The 22,379-nt window shown below is 61.7% G+C and overlaps 2 protein-coding genes across 2 annotated transcripts in view; one reads left to right on the top strand and one right to left on the bottom strand.

The window, feature by feature from the left end:
* CFAP74 (cilia and flagella associated protein 74) overlaps positions 1–1,927 on the bottom strand; it is a 29,416-nt gene extending 27,489 nt beyond the window's left edge. Inside the window, exons 1-2 of the mRNA XM_040987583.1 lie at positions 1,871–1,927; positions 839–969 (exon numbers count right to left, since the gene is read on the bottom strand). Of these exons, the coding sequence (XP_040843517.1) occupies positions 839–969; positions 1,871–1,927 (188 nt within the window). The remainder of the gene's footprint in view (positions 1–838; positions 970–1,870) is intronic.
* Positions 1,928–15,373: 13,446 nt separating this feature from the next.
* GABRD (gamma-aminobutyric acid type A receptor subunit delta) lies at positions 15,374–22,164 on the top strand. Its single transcript, XM_040987785.1, has 9 exons — positions 15,374–15,443; positions 18,133–18,245; positions 18,379–18,446; positions 18,545–18,765; positions 19,400–19,482; positions 20,429–20,566; positions 21,227–21,382; positions 21,526–21,737; positions 21,821–22,164. The coding sequence occupies exons 1-9, from the start codon at positions 15,379–15,381 to the stop codon at positions 22,118–22,120; spliced, it is 1,356 nt and encodes a 451-aa protein (XP_040843719.1). The 5' UTR covers positions 15,374–15,378; the 3' UTR covers positions 22,121–22,164.
* The last annotated feature ends 215 nt before the right edge of the window (positions 22,165–22,379 follow it).

Below are 22,379 nucleotides of genomic sequence, written 5' to 3' on the forward strand. Positions count from 1 at the left end.
CTTGCGTATCTGAGAGTGCGTCAGATACAGACAGCTCCCACTCCACCCCAGATGGCCACGATGGCCAGGGACGCACCAGGCTAAAGCCAGGGGCCTTATCCAGGTGTCCCCCGTGGGTGCAGGGGCCCAGGCGCTTGGCTCCTCTGCTGTTGTCCCATGCACATTAGCGGCAGGCCGGGTCAGAAGTGGAGCAGCTGGAGCTTGAAATGGCATACCTGTGGCATGCACGCAGAGGTTGAACCTGCTACCCCGTGGGGCCTTCTCTGCTGCTTTTTTTTTTTTTTTTTTACATTATTGTCCTTATTTTATTAATGATTTAACCAAGAAGCATTATCAGGCATTTAAAATGTCTCCCCCCTGCCCAAGGCCTGGCATGATGGCCTGGCGACTAAAGTCCTCGCCTTGAAGGCGCCGGGATCCTATATGGGTGCTGGCTCTAATCCTGGCAGCCCCGCTTCCCATCCAGCTCTCTGCCTGTGGCCTGAAGCCGGTGTCTCCGGGTCTCCCCCGTGGGTGCTGGGCCCCAGGCACTTGGCCTCAACAGGAAGCTGATGCCAAGTGGAGTAACCCTGCCCTTATACGCTGTGCCCAACTTGCGGGCTCAGTGCGACTTCGAGATCCTTCCAGAAATCTAAGGCAGGTGCATGTTCCCCTGGTGTGAAACTGCAAAGGTGGGTGGGGCTACGACCCTGGAGGAACTGTGCAGAGGATGGGTTCCACGCGGGTTCCCCAGCCCTGCACCTGCCACTGCGTACATCCAACTCAAGGCCGGGGCAGCAGGCTCCTGGCTGGACACTGCACCTGCCACAGGCATGGAGACAAAGGAAAATTCACTCACAGGGACCCAGGATTCCCCGGGGGTAGGCGACGCAGAAGGAGGGCCAGTAGGGGAGGCTTCATGGACTGAGTCGGGTCCCCATCACCCAACAGAAACACAAGGGTGAGACTTTGCACATCAGGTTGGCGTTTCTACAGGGGACAGACACCTGGTCACAGGGACAGACACCTGATTACAGGGACAGACACCTGGTCACAGCAGACAGACACCTGGTCACAGGGACAGACACCTGGTCACAGGGACAGACACCTGGTTACAGAGGACAGACACCTGGTCACAGGGGACAGACACCTGGTTACAGAGGACAGACACCTGGCTACAGGGACAGACACCTGGTTACAGAGGACAGACACCTGATTACAGGGACAGACACCTGGTCACAGCAGACAGACACCTGGTCACAGGGACAGACACCTGGTCACAGGGGACAGACACTGGTACAGGACAGACACTGGTCACAGGACAGACACCGACAACCTGGTCACAGGGACAGACACTCAAGGGACAGAACTGGTCACAGGACGACCTGGTCACAGGGACAGACACCTGGTCACAGGGACAGACACCTGGTCACAGGGGACAGACACCTGGTTACAGAGGGACAGACACCTGGTCACAGTGGTACAGGACAGACACCTGGTCACAGGGGACAGACACCTGGTTACAGAGGACAGACACCTGGCTACAGGGACAGACACCTGGTCACAGGGACAGAAACCTGGCTGCAGGGACAGACACCTGGTCACAGGGACAGACACCTGGTCACAGGGACAGACACCTGGTCACAGGGACAGACACCTGGTCACAGAGGACAGACACCTGGTCACAGGGGACAGACACCTGGTTACAGAGGACAGACACCTGGCTACAGGGACAGACACCTGGTCACAGGGACAGAAACCTGGCTGCAGGGACAGACACCTGGTTACAGGGACAGACACCTGGTCACAGTGGACAGACACCTGGTCACAGGTGTGCTGGCTGATGCAGCTCCTGGAGAGAAGAGCCCTGTATAGCGTGGATCTCACTCACCTTTCCGGCGGCAACGGCAGCGGGCCCGGTGTTCCCTCGAGGCGTCGGCGGCGCCATGGCAACGGGAGCGCCCGTCGCGGCGGGTGGTTGTTTCTGCGCAGGCGCAGTGTGAGCGGGGCCAGCAGCGGGCGGCCGGGAGGGGGCGTCCACTCCTGAGCCGACGACAAGCCGGTGGCCAGTGGGCCGGGGCCTCCTGAGCCGCCCGGGCCTCCTGAGCTGGCCACACGGTCTCCCCGCTTCGCCCGGATAGCGCGGGGAGCTTGCGCACCCGGACGGGCAATGGGCGCGACGTCCCCGCTGGGCCTGGCAGGGCTCAGGACGGCCCTGTCCGTGTCATGGCGGCGTCCTCCGTGTCCATCCGGGCTGCTCCTGTCCCCTCAGGGCCCTGCCTGTCCTGCCACTCCCCGAGGCTGTGTTTGTGCCCACCGTGGCTGGTGGTGAGGGGCCCCGGGGGGCTGGGGTACCAGGGCTGGAAGCTGACCGGAAACCCGAGAAGAAAGCTAAAGGGAAAGCGGAGCTGGACGCAGCAGCCCCGGGATGGAGGGCTGCGCCTCTGAGCCTGGCGACAGGGCGCCGGCCTCCTGTGGGGGGAGGCCCTTCTGAGACCCCAGAGCCTTTGAATGGGAGCTGCATGGGAACGGGGTCTCCTTCAGGGCGTACCGCAGCCCTCCCCTGGCCACCGGGTGGACAATGGGCTTGGTTGCTCAGGAACATCCCTGGAGGTGAATGGGTGTGGTGCCGACGCCAGCTCCAGCTGCAGCCACCTGACACCCACCCTGCCAAGCCGCCCAGGTCTGTGGGGCAGCCTCCGACCTTGGACCACACCAAGGCTTCCCGCCTGCTGGGTGCCCCGAGAGAAACTTGAAAGTCAGTGACAGAGCACAGGCATGACAGACAGAAATCTTCCATCTGCTGGTTCACTCCCCAAGTGGTCACAACAGCCGGGCTGAGCCAATCGAAAGCCAGGAGCCAGGAGCCTCTTCCAGGTCTCCCAGGCCAGTGCAGGGGCCAAGGCTTAGGGCCGACCTCTGCTGCGTTCCAGGCTTTGGCAGTTGGCTGAATCAGAAGTGCAGCTGCCAAGACATGAGCTGGCATCCCTGTGGGACGCTTAGCATGTGGCAGCACGCTGGCCCTGGCATTCCATCCCGAAGTGTTGGTTCAAGTCCTGGCCCGTCTGGTTCTGATCCAGCTCCCTGGGAAAGCAACGCAATGTGGTCCTAGTACTTGGGTCCCTGAACCCCTGTGGGCGACCTGGGAAGTCCTGGCCTCGGACCAGCCCAGCCCCGCGCTGGCCATCTTTGGGGAGTGAACTGGAAGACGGAGGGCTTGCACCTGCTGAGCTATCATTATGCATTTTAAATGAGTCTTTAAACAGAGAAGGTGACTTTGGGATGTGGTGAATTCATCCCGGAAGCTGTGATTCTAGCACGGTGTGGATCCATCTGTGCTTGAGCATAAAGGTACGTGTGGGGTGAGATGGAGTTACAGCGGCAGGCCGACAGCAGAAAATCCGAGCAAAACCTACAGGACGCCTGTGCTCAGCCGGGCCCTCCAGAGCCCACGCACGACGTCCCGACAGATGGGCAGTGCACGTGGGGGCCGCTGCTGCCCCGGCGTCCTGCCTGCACACAGCATCAGGCCATTCTCCAGAGGTGCCCAGCTGCAGCACAAACCATAGACAGAAGTTGACAGGATTAATTCACTGAGTTTGGGGCCGGCATGGTGCTGCACCAGGCTCAGGTTTCACCCTATGTGCCACCATCCCATACGGGCTCCTGTCTGTGTCCCCGCTGCTCCACTCCCCATCCAGCTCCCTGCCTGTGGCCTGGGAAAGCAGTCAAGGACGGCCCAAAGCCTTGGGACCCTGCACCCGCGTGGGAGACCTTGAGGAAGTTCCTGGCTCCTGGCTCTGGATCTGCGCAGCACTGGCCGTTGTAGTCACTTGGGGAGTGAATCATCAGATGAAACATCTTCCTCTCTGTATATATGACTTTGTAATAAAAATAAATCTTTTTAAAATTTTTAGCTCTTCAAAGACAGTTAAGAAGACAAATAGGCAAGTTTCCTTTCCCGTGCCAGTGTAGTGTATGTTGCTTCATCCCCTGTGGTGGCAGCTCTGTGTGGCCACTGCCCTGACTGTCCACTCGAACTTGAAGGCTCCGTGCCTTGTGACCTGCCTCAGCAGTCACTCATGTTCTGCGTGGTAGAGACCATGGAGACAGACGTTTAAGACCTGGATTCTGTGGCAAGCGGGTGTAGACTGAAGCCTGGATTCCGTGGCAAGCGGGTGTAGACTGAAGCCTGCATTCCGTGGCACGTGGTGACTCCTTAGTTGTGGAATTCTACATTTGATCGACTGGTTGGTGACTGGCAGGGCTCTGTGGGTATATCTGTGAAGCTGAACTAACAGGAATTCTAGAAGGCTGTGTGGCGGAACATTGGGACTATAACAAGCATCCCATGTCCAGATGGATCACCTACACGTTCTTGGATTGTCCTTAAAAGAACAATGAATGAACCCCAGCCGTCCTCCCACCTGAATCTCAAGAGGCTAACCCAGGAGAAGGAGCCAGAAGCTTGGGGACAGGTGGGAGAGGGGTGGCCCCGTTCTTAGGGCGCTTGCTGAGCAGCTCCCGAAGGCTAAGCATTTCTTGCTGCAAGTGAAATTCTCGTGAGCGGAAGACGAATGTGAATGCGCTGCCTGTGTTCGCTCGCAGCACTGTTCCTGTCCTCACCTGCTTGCCAGAGCGCCAACTGGCACTGGGCTCTGCCCGCTGGCCACCCAGTGCTGAGCTCTGGGGTCTTGAGGATGTGGAATTACTGTGGATATCTATGGAGACAGTCACAGCACGTGAAGGTGATGAAGGAGTCCTGAGGGACACCCAATGACACAGCTACTGCACTTGCAGGTAAGTGAGGGGACTGAGACCCGGTGGTTTGGAGGGGAGAGATCTGAAGATATTGTGGTGTCAGACTGATGCACCAACCCACATGGAAGTCCAGGGTTGGGCTTGTTAGCATGGAACATGGCTGACCACCACAGGCCAGCGCACACGCAAGCTATGGCTAGAGGCCTGTCTGCCAGTACCTGACAGCGAGTGTTGGATCAGGGGATGGGTCACATTAGACTAGGTCATGACACCAACCAGCATGCAAGAGAATCAGGTCCAGGTGTGGATTCTGTGTGGGATATGTGGGCCCAACCCTATGGAACTACAAGTCCCGCTGGTTAGCTTGAGAGTTGGGATGGTGATAGGCTGAGCTAGGCATGCCCATGGAACTCACCGATGTTCACCAATGCTGGGGCTGGGAACAAGCAGGGCAGGTCCAGGCTGCAGCACCCTAAAACAGGATGTGGGGCAGGCCGGGTCACACCAGCTCATACAAAGGCTGGGATGGGGCAGGCCATGTTGGGTAATGACCAAGAACCTGCTGGCGTGAGATCTGGGTCTAGCGAGTGGCCCGAGTGGGGGATCTTGGGAAACTCCCACTGCTGAGTGCTAAGGTCAGCATGGGGGCTGTGGTCTGGTCTGGACATGACTGCTGTCTTCCTTGGCACAGGTGTGGACTCGGTTTGGGGTGTGCAAGACTGGGTTGGACTCTAACACCTGCTGGTACTCATGAGAACCAGGGTGGGTGTAGGACAGGCTGGGTAGGTCTCTGCCCCTGCTGAGCCGTGTGTGAGCTGTGTCTGGGTATGGACCAAGCTAGGCTGGGCTGTAGCACCCAACAACAAGAACCAGAATGGATGAGGGCTGGTGAGGAAAGGCCACTGTTCTGGCTAGGACAGGAGGTGGACTAAGTAGGGCTGACCCATGGACCCATGAATGGGTGCGAGATCTGGTGTTGGGAGAAGTTCTGATGGAGGAGCTTGGGAAACTGCTCTGTTGGGACACAGTCCCTGTAGGTGAGCACAAGAACCATGATAGGGAGCAGCCCAGACCAGGCCAGGTTACGGTACCCCTGGACTTATCTTTGGCTCAGGTCTAGGGCAAGCCAAACTGGATCGGTTCTTATCATCCACTGACAAATCTGAGAGCCAGAATTATGTGTGGGTCATGCCAGGTCAGGCCCCAATACCAGCCAGTTCACACTAGGGCTGGGACTGGGGGCTGGGTGGGCTGGCTAGGCTGTAGTCCACACCAGCCTGAGTTGAAACTGAGGACAGGTCTTGCCGGGCCAGGCCACAGCACCCACTGGCACATGCCGAGGTGAGGTGGGCCATACATACCAGACTGGACCACAGCACACAACCAGCACACGTGAGACCCTGTGGAGAGTGGGCGAACCTAGTAGGGGGCTGCAGTGAGCTCTCCTACTGGGCCACTATTCCCACTGGTGAGTGTCAGAGCTGGGATCAGGGACAGACCAGGCCAGGTGAGGCTACAACACCCTTGACCTGCATGTAAGCTGGAATGGGGACAAGCCAGGCTGGGCTGACTGTACCTACTGGTACATGCATAAGCCAGAGGGTTGGTTTGACTTTTCTGTGACATCGGCTAGTAGATGCTGACACTGGGGGCAAATTCTGTCCGTTAAACTGCAGAATCACCTGGAGAGTGCAAGATCTGGGAGTGGGGGTAGGTCCAATGGGGAAACAGTGGGCACCTCCCTCTTGGGTTGCCATTCTGACTCCCACTGGTGAACATGAGAACCAGTACTGGAACAAGCATGGCTAGACAGAGTGGCACCCACCAGCATGTGTGTGGGCTGGATAGTGGGGCTGGTTGGGTTGAACTAGGCTTCAGTGCCCACTGACATGTATGAGAGCTGAATGGTGTGTGGGACAGACTGGACCAGTCTGCTGTACATGTTGGCAAGCACGGGAACCAGGGCAAGAGGCAGGCCTGGGGGGTTATTGTGTGTTGCTCTGACCTCTGATGAGGCTACAACTCCCACTGGTTTGCGTGGGGGCCGAGTGTGCTGTGGGCAGATCAGGCTGAACTACAGCACCCGTTAGCTTGCATAGCAGACAGGGCTGGCAACCGACCCAGCAATTGCAACGAACAGTGTGCGTGAAGGCCGATTTGGGCGAAGAACTGTGCCGGACCCTGTACTGGCAAGCACACACAAAAATAAGGTCTGGGATCACCTTGATGAAGTTTCTTTGGGAATTCCCCCAACAGAACCACTGGACTCACAACTCCAACCATGGAGGAAACTGCGGGTTCCAGGGTCTGACCGTGGAGTGCAAGTGTCAGGGTTGGGTCTCCTCAGAGGCTCAGATGGAGCAGTGGACAGCATGTCCAGGTGCGCATGGAGGATATGGCAGTCTATCGGAACCTGCAGAGGACACCTAGTACCACAACAGAGGATGGAGGACAGAAGAAACCAATCAACTACCCCAGCCAAGTGTGGGCAGAGAACGTCTGGGCAAATGGAGACGCTAGGGTGGACTATGTCAGCCAGTGGAGTCTGGAGAGATTTCATTGTGATCGGAGTGGTGAGATTGGCAGCAATTCATTGCTGAACTATCAAAGCCACTTGAGCAGGACCTTCGGAGCTGGCCCTGCCCACATCGGGATCCTCAGAGCTGGCCCCGCCCACATCGGGACCCTCAGAGCTGGCCCCACATCGGGACCCTCGGAGCTGGCCCCCCCCACATCGGGACCCTCGGAGCTGGCCCCACATCGGGACCCTCGGAGCTGGCCCCGCATCGGGACCCTCGGAGCTGGCCCCGCCCACATCGGGACCCTCGGAGCTGGCCCCACATCGGGACCCTCGGAGCTGGCCCCGCATCGGGACCCTCGGAGCTGGCCCCCCCCACATCGGGACCCTCGGAGCTGGCCCCACATCAGGACCCTCGGAGCTGGCCCCGCATCGGGACCCTCGGAGCTGGCCCCACCCACATCGGGACCCTCGGAGCTGGCCCCGCATCGGGACCCTCGGAGCTGGCCCCCCCCACATCGGGACCCTCGGAGCTGGCCCCGCATCGGGACCCTCGGAGCTGGCCCCGCATCGGGACCCTCGGAGCTGGCCCCGCATCGGGACCCTCGGAGCTGGCCCCACCCACATCGGGACCCTCGGAGCTGGCCCCGCATCGGGACCCTCGGAGCTGGCCCCACATCGGGACCCTCGGAGCTGGCCCCCCCCACATCGGGACCCTCGGAGCTGGCCCCACATCAGGACCCTCGGAGCTGGCCCCGCATCGGGACCCTCGGAGCTGGCCCCCCCCACATCGGGACCCTCGGAGCTAGCCCCCCCCATCCGGACCCCGGAATTGGCCCCGCCCACATCGGGACCCTCGGATGCTTGGAAGCCTGCGAGTGGAGAAGGGAATGTAGAAACGTTGATGACACCCACTTTCCTCCAGCCTCTGACCCTTCCCTCCCTAATCAAATACGCAAAAGCTCTCAAAAATAAAATGTATACAATCAAAAAAGAATTAGCACGTGATTTGAAGAGACGATTTGCCAAAGAAGGTCACAGAGAAGCAAGCACAGAGGAAGATGTGCAGCATCAGAAACATTGAGAAATGAAGGCTGGGTCCAGCGCGACGGCCTAGTGGCTGAACCCTCCCCTTGCATGTACTGGGATGCCACAGGGGCTCCAGTTTGTATCCTGGCTGCTCTACTTCCCATCCAGCTCCCTGCTTGTGGCCTGGGAAAGCAGTCGAGCCTGGCGCAAAGCCTTGGAACCTGCACCCCTATGGGAGACCCAGAGGAGGCTCCTAGCTCCTGGCTTCAGACCGGTGCAGTTCGGGCCATCGCAGCAACTTGGGGAGTAAAGCAGCTAACAGAGCTTTCTCTCAATCTCTCCTTCTCTGTAAATCTGACTTTCCAATGAAAATAATAAAGTAAGTCTTAAGAAAAGAAAAAAGAGGGCCTGACACCGTGGCCTAGCGGCTAAAATCCTCACCTTGAAAGCGCCGGGATCCCATATGGGCACCGGTTCTAATCCCGGCAGCTCCACTTCCCATCCAGCTCTCTACCTGTGGCCTGGGAAAGCAGTTGAGGACGGCCCAAAGCTTTGGGATCCTGCACCCGCGTTGGAGACCTGGAGGAAGTTCCTGGCTGTTCCAGGTCGGCGCAGCACCGGCCGTTGCGCTCACTCGGGGAGTGAATCATCGGACGGAAGATCTTCCTCTCTCCTCCTCACTGTATATCTGACTTTGTAATAAAAAGAAATAGATCTTAAGAAAAAAAAAAAAAAAGGAAAAAGCCAAAGGAACAACTAAAAAGAAAAAGAATGGAGGTCAGATCTGCAACAAGGTGACTCTGCGGCCTGAGGATGGCACATGTGAAGGTGCCCAGGGCTGCTGTAAGGCGGCATGGCCCGGGGACCTTGCCACTTTTCAAACACACGTTTCCTCAAAGCCAACCGTCCCACATCAAGCAGTGAAAACAGAACCCCTCGCAGATCTGTGCGTGAACGCCCAGGGCTGCCCAGACTGGATGCGGCCCAGGCAGCTGCCGAGGGTGGGTGCCTGAACGAGCCAAGTGTGTTCAGACTGTGGGTTGGTATTCCGTGTCAGCAGAAGGTGTTAACACTGGGGGTGGGGGAGTCAGATCCCCAAGCTGACCAAAGTATTGTTGCTGTGTGAAATCCACCACAAGATGGGCGTGGCATCCAACCATGGCCCTCCTGGCCCACCCCGGCTCACCTGGCCCACCCCGGCTCACCTGGCCCACCTGGCCCACCCTGGCCCACCCCGGCTCACCCCGGCTCACCTGGCCCACCTGGCCCACCCCGGCCCACCCCGGCTCACCCTGGCCCACCTCGGCCCACCTGGCCCACCTGGCCCACCCTGGTCCACCTGGCCCACCCTGGCCCACCCCAGCCCAGCTGGTCCACCCCGGCCCACCTGGCCCACCTGGCCCACCTGGCCCACCCCGGCCCACCTGGCCCACCTGGCCCACCCCGGCCCACCTGGCCCACCTGGCCCACTCTGGTCCACCTGGCCCACCCTGGCCCACCCCAGCCCACCTGGTCCACCCTGGCCCACCCTGGCCCACCCCAGCCCAGCTGGTCCACCCCGGCCCACCTGGCCCACCTGGCCCACCTGGCCCACCCCGGCCCACCTGGCCCACCTGGCCCACCTGGCCCACCTGGCCCCCTGCAGCCCAGATTCCAGCTCTGACATTGGCTCACCCTTGGTCAGCAGTCAGCTTGCGGGCCAGTGGACTGCTTTCATTTCTGGCTCCCTCAGGGCAGGGGGTTGCTGCTTGCCGTCTGGGGGCTGGGGCCTGGTCTGTCCAAGCCTCCAGCACAGCAGCTCAAAACAGGACAGCCATCTGTCTCCGGGTGCCGTTAGAACAAATGGCTGTGTCCAGACCACCCTACACAGTAGGAAGGAGTTGCCCAGGATGGGGAGGCAGGTGCCATGGCCTAGCGGCTAAAGTCCTCCCCTTGAAAGTGCTGGGATCCCATATGGGCACCGGTTCTAATCCCGGCAGCTGCACTTCCCATCCAGCTCCTTGCTTGTGGCCTGGGAAAGCAGTCGAGGACGGCCCAGAGCCTTGGGACCCTGCACCACGTGGGAGACCCGGAAGAAGTTCCTGGCTCCTGGCTCTGGATAGCGGCGCAGCACCGGCCGTTGCGCTCACTTGGGGAGTGACGGAAAATCTTCCTCTCTGTCTCTCCTCCTCTCTGTACATCTGACTTTGCAATAAATAAATAAATCTTTACAAAAAATTTAGTGAGTTAGTTACTTGAAAGGCAGAGCAACAGAGAGAGGGAGAATCATCTTCCAGCGGCTGCTTCATTCTCCAAATTGTCATAAAGGCCACAGCTGGGCTGGCCTAAAGCCGGGAGCCTCTGCCGGGTCTCCCACGCAGGTGCAAGCGCCCAAGCTCTCAGGCCGTCCTCCACTGCTTCCCCGGACCACGCGCACAGAGCTGGGTGGGAAGTGGGGCAGCTGGAAGTGAAGAACCATGCCCGCAGGGGATGGTGGACAGCACACGGTGCAATACCGCCCACATTCCGTCGGCACCCTGGACCTTTAACGTCTTACACTCCACGCCTGCACCCAGACCTGGAGCTCAGAGCTGAGCAGAGACCGATCCCGAGGCGCTTAGGCGTGACTTCCAACAGGCGCGGGAAAGGTGACAGCCATTCTTTCGTTTCGCCAACACCTGGCATGGAGGAGCCAGCTGGAGGGGCAGGACTCCGCCCAGGCAGAGGCCCTGGACAGCCCCCTCCGGCCACCCCTGTAGGGCTCAGGAGACCCCGTCTCTCTGCAGCAGCTCGGGGGTTTCCCAAGGTGAGCCAGCCTTGCTAGGTGGGCAGCCCCTGTAGCAACCACATTTGGGCGCGCGGAGGCCTTCTGCATACGAGGGGAGACAGTCACCCCCCCCCCCAGTGACTTCTCGGACCTGCCTCCCCTTCTGGCAAAGACGAGCCAAGCTTGGACTGTGGCGGAGGGCGGCTGCTGAGTGGCCCCACATCTCACCCTTGCTGCAGGTTCCTCCTGCCCATCCCCAGGAACTGATTCCAGCTGGCAATCACAGGACTCACCGCAGTGCTCGGAGCCCGGCTCCACTCCGCTCCCCATAATTGCTGTTCTCCCAGGAAAATAACAGCAACCTCGCCAAGGCACGGGCAGGGATGTTAAATTTAGCCAGTGCAGCTTCCTCCCCCGGACCCCTGTGTCCCCGCAGCTCCTCCCGCCAGCACAGGCACCCAGGTGGACTTGGTCCAGTGCTGGCCTCACACCCTCCCTCCCAGCCACCTGCCCTTGCAGGCTTCCTGCAGGCACTCAGAGCTGACCAGGGAGAGGCTCAGGACTCCCAGAGACTGACCAAGGGGGTCAGGCCATTTGCAGTGTTGTGTGACAGGTGTGACACGGAGACGCTCACCAGCCCTGAGTGGCGGCCGCCTGGTGAAGCCCCTGGGGCAGGTGGGATGCGCGGGCCCATACATTTGCTGAAGCCTGTGGTCCTGGCTGACCGGCAATCTGGGGGCTAGGGGCGCCAAGCCAAGGTGCGTGGGGGGAGCACCCCGGGGCTTCCCTCAGAAGAGCCCAGAGCGGCTGCTGCAGCGAGTGCACTGGGGCTCCAGGACCAACATGGGCAGGCCGGCCAGGGGCGGACTGCCTCCTGCTTCGTGACCCAGGCTCCTGGAGGAGCTGGAGGCAGGTGCCCCAGACCTGCTGTGGAAAGAGACGTTGGCTCAGCGGTGGTAGCTTGATGCATGGTGGTGCATCGGGTACAGCTACGACACCAGCATCCCAGATGGACACCGGTTTGAGTCCCGGCTGCTCCACTTCGGATCCAGTGCTGAGTTTACGGCAGTCGAGGATGGGGCCACGATGGCTTGGGCCCCTGCACCCGAGGGCGAAGCCCCTGACCCAGCCCTAGCCATCCTGGCCACTTAGGGAACAGAGGAGGGGAAGGAAGACCTTTCTCAGTGTCTCTCCCTCTCTCTGCCTTGCAAATAAAAATAAATACTTTAAAATCTTGAAGGAATTCTGATTCCCCCCTTTTTAAATCTTTTTTTATTAATAAATTTTATTTTGACATTCTTTACATAGTTAATTAGGGTAAGAAGGTTCAAGGGCTACAGGAAAGTGGATAATACTAGTATGTTTTCCATATTGTTAGCTTCATATTTAAAGGGGGGTATTTAAGGGAGAAGCCCACCCAATTTCCCACCCTCCCCAGGTCCCGGATGTAGGGCATGCTCTGAGGTTCTTGCTCAAGTGGTTTTGATATTGCCACAGTTATGAATCACTGCCAATCTTGCCACTCCAAGCACTATGAGGTCTTTGAAAAATCCACTGATCGACATAGTACATCATAGCTGAGATGGTTGGTTGACCTGTTCTGTCTTCTTTCTTTTCTTCATTAGGGTTCTGAGTCCAGCATTTAGATTAGGAAGATCTCCAAAGAAACTTCTTGTATGTGCTAACAAGTACAGGGCCTGGCACCGTCCATCGCTCCAATCAGCTGGTGGTTGCAATTGCTGGGTTGGTTCTGTTTTCACTCCCGACTTCCACTGGAACCAATGGGTGTTGCAGTCCAGCCTGGTTCTGCCCAGCACATACTTGGCCCTCACGTAAACCAGCGGGAGCTGCAGCCTAGTTGGAGCGACCCACAATAACCCCCACCAGGCCCACCCCCTACCCTGGTTTGCCAGTAAGTGTAGCAGTAATCCAGTCTGTCCCACACCCCATTCCACCCCAGCAGCTGTCTTAGTTTTATGTCCTCCTGTGGGAGTGGTAACCCAAGAGGGATGAGCCCACTATTTCCCTCCCAGGCCTCTCCCACTCCTCTCCCACTCCCAGATTCCAGTTGATGCTTCGTCTAAGCCCAAACAACCCTCGCCCACTCTAATTTTGTTTGCACCAGTAGGAATAATCCGCCCAGCCCGGCTTTTTCCTGATCTAGTCCACGTGAGGCGCACAGGTGTGGTAGCTCTGCCTAGTCTGGTCTGCCCCCATCCCAGCCTAAGCTCTCCTGCGGAAGTAGCTGTCTTGCAAAGGAACCCTCCCTTATTCCCCTGCTGGCTCTGCCCACTTCCTTTCTTGTTCTCAGGCTGATTGGGCGCTGCGGTCCCTTCCGGTACAGGCAACCTCACCTCGGCATTCCATATTGTGCACTAGTCTTTGTTGCGACCGACCCTGGGTCGACCCACACTGGTGCCTGGATTTGCCAGTGGATGATGTGGACAGATTCAGCCTGGTCTTGCCCCCACGTCTGCCAATTGTATGCCAGTGGGTAGTTTTCCATGGCCTTTTCTGGGCTGTTTCCTATCATGTTTCTTGCGTTTACCTGCCGGGTCTGTGTCCTGCCAGAGGAGTTGCCCAGGCTCCTCCATCAGAACCTCTCCCAATGCCAGGTTTCACGCTTACCAGTGGGTCCATGAGCCAACCCTACTCAGTCCACCTCCTGTCATAGCAGGAACTGTGGCTTTTCCTGACTGGCCTTCCACCCAATCTGGTTCTTGCTGTTGGATGTTCCAGCCCAGCCATGGTTTGTCCATACCCACGTATGGCTCACACATGGCTCAGTAGGGGTTTGAGACCCTGCCTAGTCCATCCCACATCTGCCCTGGTCCTCCAGAACACCAGGGGGTGTCGGGGTCCGGCCCAGTTCGGTGCATCCAATCCCAGTCCACACTTGTGCCAAGGGAGACTACAACTGTTTCCAGATCAGAACGCAGCCCCCCTTCCAGGCCACGCGCCTCTTGGTGGGAACCTCAGCCCAGCTAGGGTTGTTCTCTTTGCTCCCCAACCGGGTCTGTTCCCAGCCATAGATCACTTGCCTACCAATGGATGCTCTGACTCAGCTTGGCACAGCTCCTCACCTGTCCCGACCTCTGCCTTAGACACTGTGCCTTAGCGTCCCTGGCTCCCACAGACGAGTAGGTACAAGAGCCTAGCTTGGCATGACCTTTGCTCCCTCCTGGTTTCTAGTTTTACTTGTGGGCTAAGGTTTGCTCAGTCGTGCCTAATCTACTCTGTTCCCTACCAGTTGACACATTGGCCAGCTGTTGGAGCTACTTTTGCAGAACAAGCCCCAACCATAGCTTCTGCATGACTGGTATTTGGTGCTCAGCATTATTAGTGATTATAAGTTTTGCTAAGGAAGAGTTACTGCCTGTTTCAGGTCCAAGAAGCACAATGGGTTCAACCTGGAGCTAATTAAGCAGCAACTCAAAGAACCAAATCCCCAGAGCTCCCCGGCCAGGCGGGCAGCAGGCGGAGCCTGGCACCAATGGCGCACTGGCCGCCCGGGAACGGCTCACCATGCGCCTAGGGCGGCCGTCCGGGATCCAGGCATGAGACGCCCCGTCCTGAGACCCACCTGATTCCCCTTTCTTTTGATCAACCAAAACATCTACCCACCCAGGAGAGGGGCTGGCCGGGTTCTGGAAAGCTCCACACTCCCGTGGCTGGCCCGTTCTGCAGCCCTGGGGGCCTGGGCTGCCTGCTTCTCTGCCTGGGGTTTGCATCGGGCCCCAGACAGAATGGGGGTCAGACACCAATGCAGAGTCCCACAGTGCCAGGCTCCACCCATCCCTGCCTGGGCCGCAGCCAAGGCCCACCCGGCTGGTGGCAGCAGCCGCCTCAGGGAACTGGGCTGGCTTGGGGTGCAGGCTGGCTTCCGAACTTCGTGTTTGGCAGTGTCCAGCATGGGACTTGGGTCACCCGCAGCCCCCTGGACGGCTGTGCTTCATGCTGCTCTTGGGCCCCGACTAGGTAGCAAGGACATGGGCAGGTCACCAGCTTGACCTGGGGGGATTCTGGCTTCCACCTGGCCTGGTGGGGAGTGAGCAAGCAGGTGGAAGCTTGCGCTGTTTCTCTTCCTCTGCCTTTGCAGTGAAATGAAAGTAGGGAACGCATGAGGCCTTGGCCTTCTTCTTCGGGGTGCGCTCCTGCGCTCCGGAGCCCGCAGTCCCTCCCGGGGACCCCGAGGCTGCAGCGGCGGGCTCCCCGGCTTCGGGCGGGCGCGGGGCGGGGCTGACGCCGCGCTCCGCCTCCGCCCCGCCGGAGCCGCCGCGTCCGCCGCCGAGGACAACTTCGCGCCGCCCGAGGCCGCCGGGCGTCCCGCGGAGCCGCCGGGGCCATGGCTTCGCTCCGCTGGCTGCTGCCCGCGCTCCTGCTGCTGCGCGCGCGGCCCCGCGGCGCCAGGTGAGCGGGGTCCCCGCCGGGGGCGCAGGGGGCAGGGGTCGGGGCGCGGGGCTCCAGCCGAGTGGGGGTCCCTGGGGACAGCTGGGGAGGCCAGGGGCTCCCACGCGGGCTGGAACCTGGACCCCCACCGGGGACCGCGGGTGTCCCCTCGGGCGCCCTTGCCGGCCGCGCTGTCCGTCGTCCCAGCTCTGTCCTGCACCCGCTGGGCGGGGGTGCCCGCGCGGAGCCGTCTCTGGCACAGGCTGAACTCCTCAGGACTGCGGGGAGTGGGTGCCAGGGTCTGGGTGGACTGCTGGGCGAGCCTTGGCCGCCGCCGGTGAGGGTCTTGGCCTGGCCGCCCTGCTCTGGTTCTTCCAGCAGCTCCTGTGCTGGACCCAGCTTCCCTTCGCAGCTGCCTGGGCGCTGGGAGCTGGGGGGCCCTTCTGAAGTGGTTCCCCCCAAACCAGCCCAAGGGGGATGGGTGAGGCGGACTGCGTGTGTACCTCCACCTGGCCCCTGGGGCTGCCGGACTGAAATGGGTGGCTTCTGGGGGAACAGGGGGTGTCCAGCTAGGGGACAGAGCCAGGAGGGCCTGGGTCTGCCCAGGTGCTGTGGTCACAGGCCCAAGCCCACGCGTCAGTGTCGCCAGGGTCCTGATGTAGCCAGGAACTTGAAGTCTAGGCAGCTCTTGGCAGAGTTGGAGCTGAAGTTTACCACCAAGCCTCGCTTGTTCGTGCCACCCTGATCCCCCTTCAGGCAGGGCGTCCCTGCGCAGTCCACACTGCCTTTTCCAAGGCCCTAGCTCAGGGTTGCCCCTGGGGTGGCGGGTGCTGGGGGCTGCCCCTGGTGCCCTAGCCTGGGCCTGGCCAGGTTATCCCTTATCCAAGGCTGAGGGGTCTCCCCAAGCTTTGGAAAGGGCCGGGGAGCAGCTGGGAGCAGCAGCTGTGCCCTGTGTGACCTTCAGGCTGCGCCTCCTGCCTGTGTGTCCCTCCCTCCCGCCGCGGGGCTGGTCCTCCCCGTCTGTCCCTCCACCGCCCGGAGCCGGGGGGCGCGGACGAGGCGGGACTGGGGTCCGCAGGACGCGACCGGCTCCCCGGGGAGGCCGGAGAGGCCCCGGTGGCGCGCTCGCTTTGCCTTGGTAACGCAGGTGCTGGCGAGCGGGAGGACCCCGCCCCGCGCTGCGACGCCCACGCCCCGGGGGCGCAGACAGACAGCCGCAGCAGCGGGTTTGTGAGGGGGAGGGAAGGGAGGGGGTTGGGGGAGCCCGAGGGGGCGGGAGGAGGCGCCCTCGGGCCAGCAAAGGGTCCTGGCATCCCTGGGCTGAGCCTTTCTCCTCAGGCTCAGGCTTGCAGTCAGGACCTGGTCTGGGGCGGGAGCAATGGGGTGGACGGGCCACAGTGGCCCGGAGGACGCGTCTCCTGGTGGCCTCGTTCTGGGCTGCCTGCATGGCAGTGGCTGGACGAATCCAAAAATAAAGCCGGATTCAAATCCGGTTACATCTGGCCTCGGGCTGGTGTCCAGTCATGTTTGGGGGACCAGCAGGAAGCCACGGCCAATGGCCTGGTTCCTCCAGGGCCGCTACCCCCACCCACAGCCAGAACCCAGAGCCCAAGCCTGGGGCAGAACGCAGAACTGCAGCCTTGGCTCAGGCAGGGTGGTCGGCTTGCAACGCCGCAGGTGCAGGGGATGCGGGGAAAGGGGCCCCATGCAGCTCCTCACCGGGATGCGCCAGGAGCTCCCAGACGCTCCTTGTGACCTCATAGCTGAACCTGGTACACAGGGTTCTCGGATGTGGGTCCCCCTCGGATGGCCTCCCTCACCCGGCCTCCCCTTGGTGACGCTTGTCCCTTCCCGTGGCAGGTGGGCCATGGCTGTGTGCTCACCCCAGGAGCCACTGCTGGCTGGTGGGAGTTGGCTCGATGCCGGATGCACAGGCGGGGTGGGTGATGGGTGGGAGGGTCCAGGAATGGATGGGTGGGTGGAGGACAGTTAGACGGCAAATGGTTTGATGAATGGTTAAGAGCGACTCAGTTATTTGTTGTTTGAAGAGATGAACTTCTTGGTACCCTGAACGCCGAAGCCCTAGGGGGCCTGGGCCTCCACCCAGGGGCCGCAGGAACCCGGTACCGGCCAGCACCCGCTGCCCCCAGGGTGCCTGTGAGCGGGCAGCTGTGGCGGAGGCATGGTGGTGGCCTGTGGCACAGTGGGTGAGGCCCCTCTGTGCTGCCCGTGCCCCATGTCAGAGTGCCAACCTTGTTCCTGGTCCAGCTTCCTGCTGATGTACCTGGGAAGGTCTGAGGACTCCGGCCCTGCCAGCCCCACCTCCGGGTCGTGGGGGTGGGGGGCACAGGGCGGCTGCAGAATGGGCTCCGTGTGAAGGCCGGGCTGGGCTGAGCACCGGAGCACCTGGCAGTAATGGCCGCTCACCATGCTGGCCACGCTGCCGGGTCAGGAGGCTGCAGGCCGGGGCTGTGGATGGGGGGCTGTGGGGCGGGGGCTGCAGGCTGGGAGCTGCGGGCTGGGGCTGCGGGGTGGGGGGCTGTGGGGCGGGGGGCTGCGGTTGAGGGCCCCCCCAAGGCCCCAGCAGGGAGGAGTAGAGCCCCAGTGTGAGCAGCACCTGGGGCCTGGCTGGCGGATGGAGCCCGCTAACTGGCCGACTGTGCCGAGCTTCAGTGGGGGCTGCCTGTGACCCCCGGGCCTTGCGTCCCAGAGCCATGAACGACATTGGGGACTACGTGGGCTCCAACCTAGAGATCTCCTGGCTCCCCAACCTGGATGGCCTGATGGAAGGTTACGCCCGCAACTTCCGACCGGGCATTGGAGGTGAGGGGCGGAGAGGGTGTGCTGGCCTTCCTCTGAGGTGCCCGGCGGTTCCCTAGCCCTCCCAGCTCTGCCAGCGGGCCTGGCCAGGGGAGCTGGCGGCAGCCTCCACCTTGCGCTCCGTGCCTCCCCCCAGGTCCCCCTGTGAATGTGGCCCTGGCCCTGGAGGTGGCCAGCATCGACCACATCTCGGAGGTAAACATGGTGAGTCCCTGGCTGGCCGCAGCGCGGGGCCACAGGCGCTCGTGTGAGTGTGAGGTCACACCCGGGCATGTGGCCGCGCTGACTGCCCCGCCCCACAGGAGTACACCATGACCGTGTTCCTGCACCAGAGCTGGCGGGACCCCCGGCTCTCCTACAACCACACCAACGAGACGCTGGGCCTGGACAGCCGCTTCGTGGACAAGCTGTGGCTACCCGACACCTTCATCGTCAATGCCAAGTCGGCCTGGTTTCACGACGTGACGGTGGAGAACAAGCTTATCCGGCTACAGCCCGATGGCGTGGTCCTCTATAGCGTGCGGTGAGCGGTGCTCAGGGGTGCCCGCAGCGTGCCGAGACGGACCCTCTGCTCCACGCTGTCCCCAGCACCCTCCTTTCCCGGGACGCCCGCCACTCCCTGCCACGGGAGGCTGTCTTCTCGCTCTGCCTTCTGCCTGCTCTGGGCGTGTCCACATGGCCGCAGGGTCATAGCTCCCTGAGGTTTGCCCGGTTGTGCCCTGTGCCGTGGGGCTGCCTGTCTCTGAGGTTCGCCCGGTTGTGGCCTTGTGCTGTGGGGCTGCCTGTCTCTGAGGCTTGCCCGACCACGTGCCCATGCCCTGCCTCCTTCCCCTATCACCTGTGCACATGTTGCGTGGGGGGCTGTGCCTTCATCTCTCCTGTGCGCTGGGTTCTTCGCACTGTGGGCTGTTGTGTGTCTTTGCCGCTTTGGGAAGTGGAGGTGCCAGAGCAAGTGGGGGGAAGCCTCTGATTCCTGACCTGCTTACCACGCAGGCCAGGCCCTGTCTTGTCCCTGGCTGGAGGAAAACACATACATCCCTGAGTGTGGCCAGCCTTGGGGTTCTCTAATGCCACTCCCAGAGAGCCTGAGGGTGGCTGGGAGCCGGCAGGAGGCCAGCCTTGTCCCCATGGCACTCAGGCCATACTTGTCTGGGCAGAATCACCTCCACGGTGGCCTGTGACATGGACCTGGCCAAGTATCCGATGGACGAGCAGGAGTGCATGCTGGATCTGGAGAGCTGTGAGTGTACCAGGCACTGGACTGCAGCCCAGGGCTACTGTCCACTGGGGGCTGCTGTCCACTGGGGCCACTGTCCACTGGGGGCTGCTGTCCACTGGGAGTCACTGTGCACTGGAGGCCACTGTCCACTGGGGCTGCTGTCCACTGGGGGCCGCTGTCCAGGGCCACTGTCCACTGGGGGCCGCTGTCCAGGGCCACTGTCCACTGGGGGCTGCTGCCCACTGGGAGTCACTGTACACTGGGGGCCACTGTCCAGGGCCACTGTCCACTGGGGGCTGCTGCCCACTGGGGGCCACTGTCCACTGGGGCCACTGTCCACTGGGGCTGCTGTCCAGGGCCACTGTCCACTGGGGGTCACTGTCCAGGGGGCCACTGTCCACTGGGCCACTGTCCACTGGCGTCACTGACCCTTGGGGGCTGCAGTTCAGGGCCACTGTCCACTGGGGGTCACTGTCCAGGGAGCCACTGTCCACTGGGGGTCGCTGTCCATTGGGGCCACTATCTGTTTAAGGTCACTGTCCGCCGGGGGGACTACCCACTGGGGGCTGCTGTCTGGGGACTGTTGCTCACTTGGGGCTGTGCCTGGAGGGTAACAGACCTGGGCAGGCCGGAATATGGACTAGGCTGGCTCAGGCAGGCAGGACGGGAACCCAGAGCAAGGCTGCCACAGGGGTGCACGGAACCTGGGGGGCTGCAGGGGAGAAGGCCAGGGCACTGGCGCCTACCAGGGAGAGTTGGGCTAGGGACCCCAGACCAGGCCCATGAGCATCACCTGGTGATGGTGACCCTGGCTCAGCCAATTGCTTGAAGGTTCGGGTCCCAGCACCAAGGGCCTCGTGGCTCCTGGCCAGGCCTGGCCTGCAGAAGGTGGGTCCTGCTCTCAGGGCTCCAGGACACAGGGTGGGGGCTGCCCAAGGTTAAGGCCCAGCTGTGGGTTCCCCTGCAGATGGCTACTCTTCTGAGGACATTGCGTACTACTGGTCAGAGAACCAGGAGCAGATCCATGGGCTGGACAGGCTGCAGCTGGCCCAGTTTACCATCACCAGCTACCGCTTCTCCACGGAGCTGATGAACTTCAAATCAGGTGACCTGGTGCCTTCTCCTGTGGCTGTGTGCGTTTCGGTGGGAGACCCTGGCCTGGGGGTGCAATTGTGGGAGCCTGGGTGTGCAGCTGTATGGTCTGGGTGTGCACCTGTGTGGTCTGGGTGTGCACCTGTATGGCCTGGGTGTGCAGCTGTATGGCCTGGGTGTGCACCTGTGTGGCCTGGGTGTGCAGCTGTATGGTCTGAGTGTGCACCTGTGTGGTCTGGGTGTGCACCTGTGTGGCCTGGGTGTGCACCTGTATGGTCTGAGTGTGCACCTGTGTGGTCTGGGTGTGCACCTGTGTGGTCTGGGTGTGCACCTGTAGGAGTCTGGATGTACAGCTGTATGGTCGGGTGTGCACCTGTAGAGCTTGGGTGTGACCTGCAGATCTTACTGTTTCCTATTCCCGGACTCCAGAATGTGGGAGTCTGCCAGGCCTGCCTTGGCCCTTGGAGCTGAGCTATGTTGTTGGCCGTTGACAAGCGGGAAGCTCCGCCCGCTGCTTGGGGGATGCTGAGGCGACCACAGCGTGGGGTCGCCAAGAGGCAGGGTCCAGGGCCTCCTTTCAGAACCCAAGCGCCCACTGCGGCTGCTGCTTCCCGGAGCCCCCCGGGCTGGGGGCCCAGGCCTGACAGGGCTGTGTCTGGCCCCCTCCCCACAGCTGGCCAGTTCCCGCGGCTCAGCCTGCACTTCCAGCTGCGCAGGAACCGTGGCGTCCACATCATCCAGTCCTACATGCCCTCCGTGCTGCTGGTCGCCATGTCCTGGGTGTCCTTCTGGATCAGCCAGGCTGCCGTGCCAGCCAGGGTGTCTCTGGGTAAAGGAGCTCCCCGGGGGGCTTGCCAAGGGCGGTGCCGGTGCCAGGGAGTGGGACCCCCGCCCTCCGTGAGCCAGGCCCCTCGTGCCGGTCAGGGGAAGGGACAGTGAGGCGGTGGTCCCACTGGGGTCCCTGTTCTCCAGGCATCACCACCGTGCTGACCATGACCACGCTCATGGTCAGCGCCCGCTCCTCGCTGCCGCGGGCCTCGGCCATCAAGGCGCTGGACGTGTACTTCTGGATCTGCTATGTCTTCGTATTTGCTGCCCTGGTGGAGTACGCCTTTGCCCACTTCAACGCTGACTACAGGAGGAAACGGGAAGCCAAGGTCAAGGTTCTAAGGCCAAGGACCGAGGTAAGGCTGCGGTGGGCCAGGCCCGAGCTTGCCTCGCTCCCTGGGCTCCTGGCTGGAGTGCTGACGCGCCTGCGCCCGGCCAGGTGGACGTGAGGAACGCCATTGTGGTCTTCTCTCTCTCGGCCGCGGGCGTCACCCAGGAGCTGGCCGTCTCCCGCCGACAGCGCCGCGGGCCCGGGCGCCTGCTGGGCTCCTGCAGGTCCGTGGAGGCGGGGACCAGGGAGACCAAGGCGGAGGGGGCGCCCCGCCCAGGGGGCCAGGGGGGGCTGCGCACCCGGTTCAGGCCCATCGGCGCTGACACTGTGGACATCTACGCCCGCGCCGTGTTCCCCGCGGCCTTCGCCGCCGTCAACATCATCTACTGGGCGGCCTACACCATGTGAGCCGGCGCGCCCCTGCCCGGAAATCCAGCGAGGGCTCCTGGGCCTCCCCGTGGCCGGCCTGTGGCTCTCCTGCCCGTGGCCGGCCTGTGGCTCTCCCGCCCGTGGCCGGCCTGTGGCTCCCCCGCCCGTGGCCGGCCTGTGGCTCCCCCGCCCGTGGCCGGCCTGTGGCTCTCCCGCGAGGGTGGTCCAGAGATCCGGACTCCCAGGCCTTGCCCCTGTCACAGGCACCATCAGTGCTGGGCAGAGGCTGCCGCTCTGG

This window comes from Ochotona curzoniae, unplaced genomic scaffold (genome assembly GCF_017591425.1).
Source record: "Ochotona curzoniae isolate NIBS_2020 unplaced genomic scaffold, NIBS_Ocur_1.0 contig_4792, whole genome shotgun sequence".
NCBI classification, from domain to species: Eukaryota; Metazoa; Chordata; class Mammalia; order Lagomorpha; family Ochotonidae; genus Ochotona; species Ochotona curzoniae.

Bases quoted from the DNA above. Each gene is read 5' to 3' on its own strand.
- GABRD (XM_040987785.1), top strand. From the start codon at position 15,379: ATGGCTTCGCTCCGCTGGCTGCTGCCCGCGCTCCTGCTGCTGCGCGCG. The intron at 18,246-18,378 runs GTGAGGGGCGGA...GCCTCCCCCCAG, and splicing joins CTTCCGACCGGGCATTGGAG to GTCCCCCTGTGAATGTGGCC. The intron at 19,483-20,428 runs GTGAGTGTACCA...GTTCCCCTGCAG, and splicing joins CATGCTGGATCTGGAGAGCT to ATGGCTACTCTTCTGAGGAC.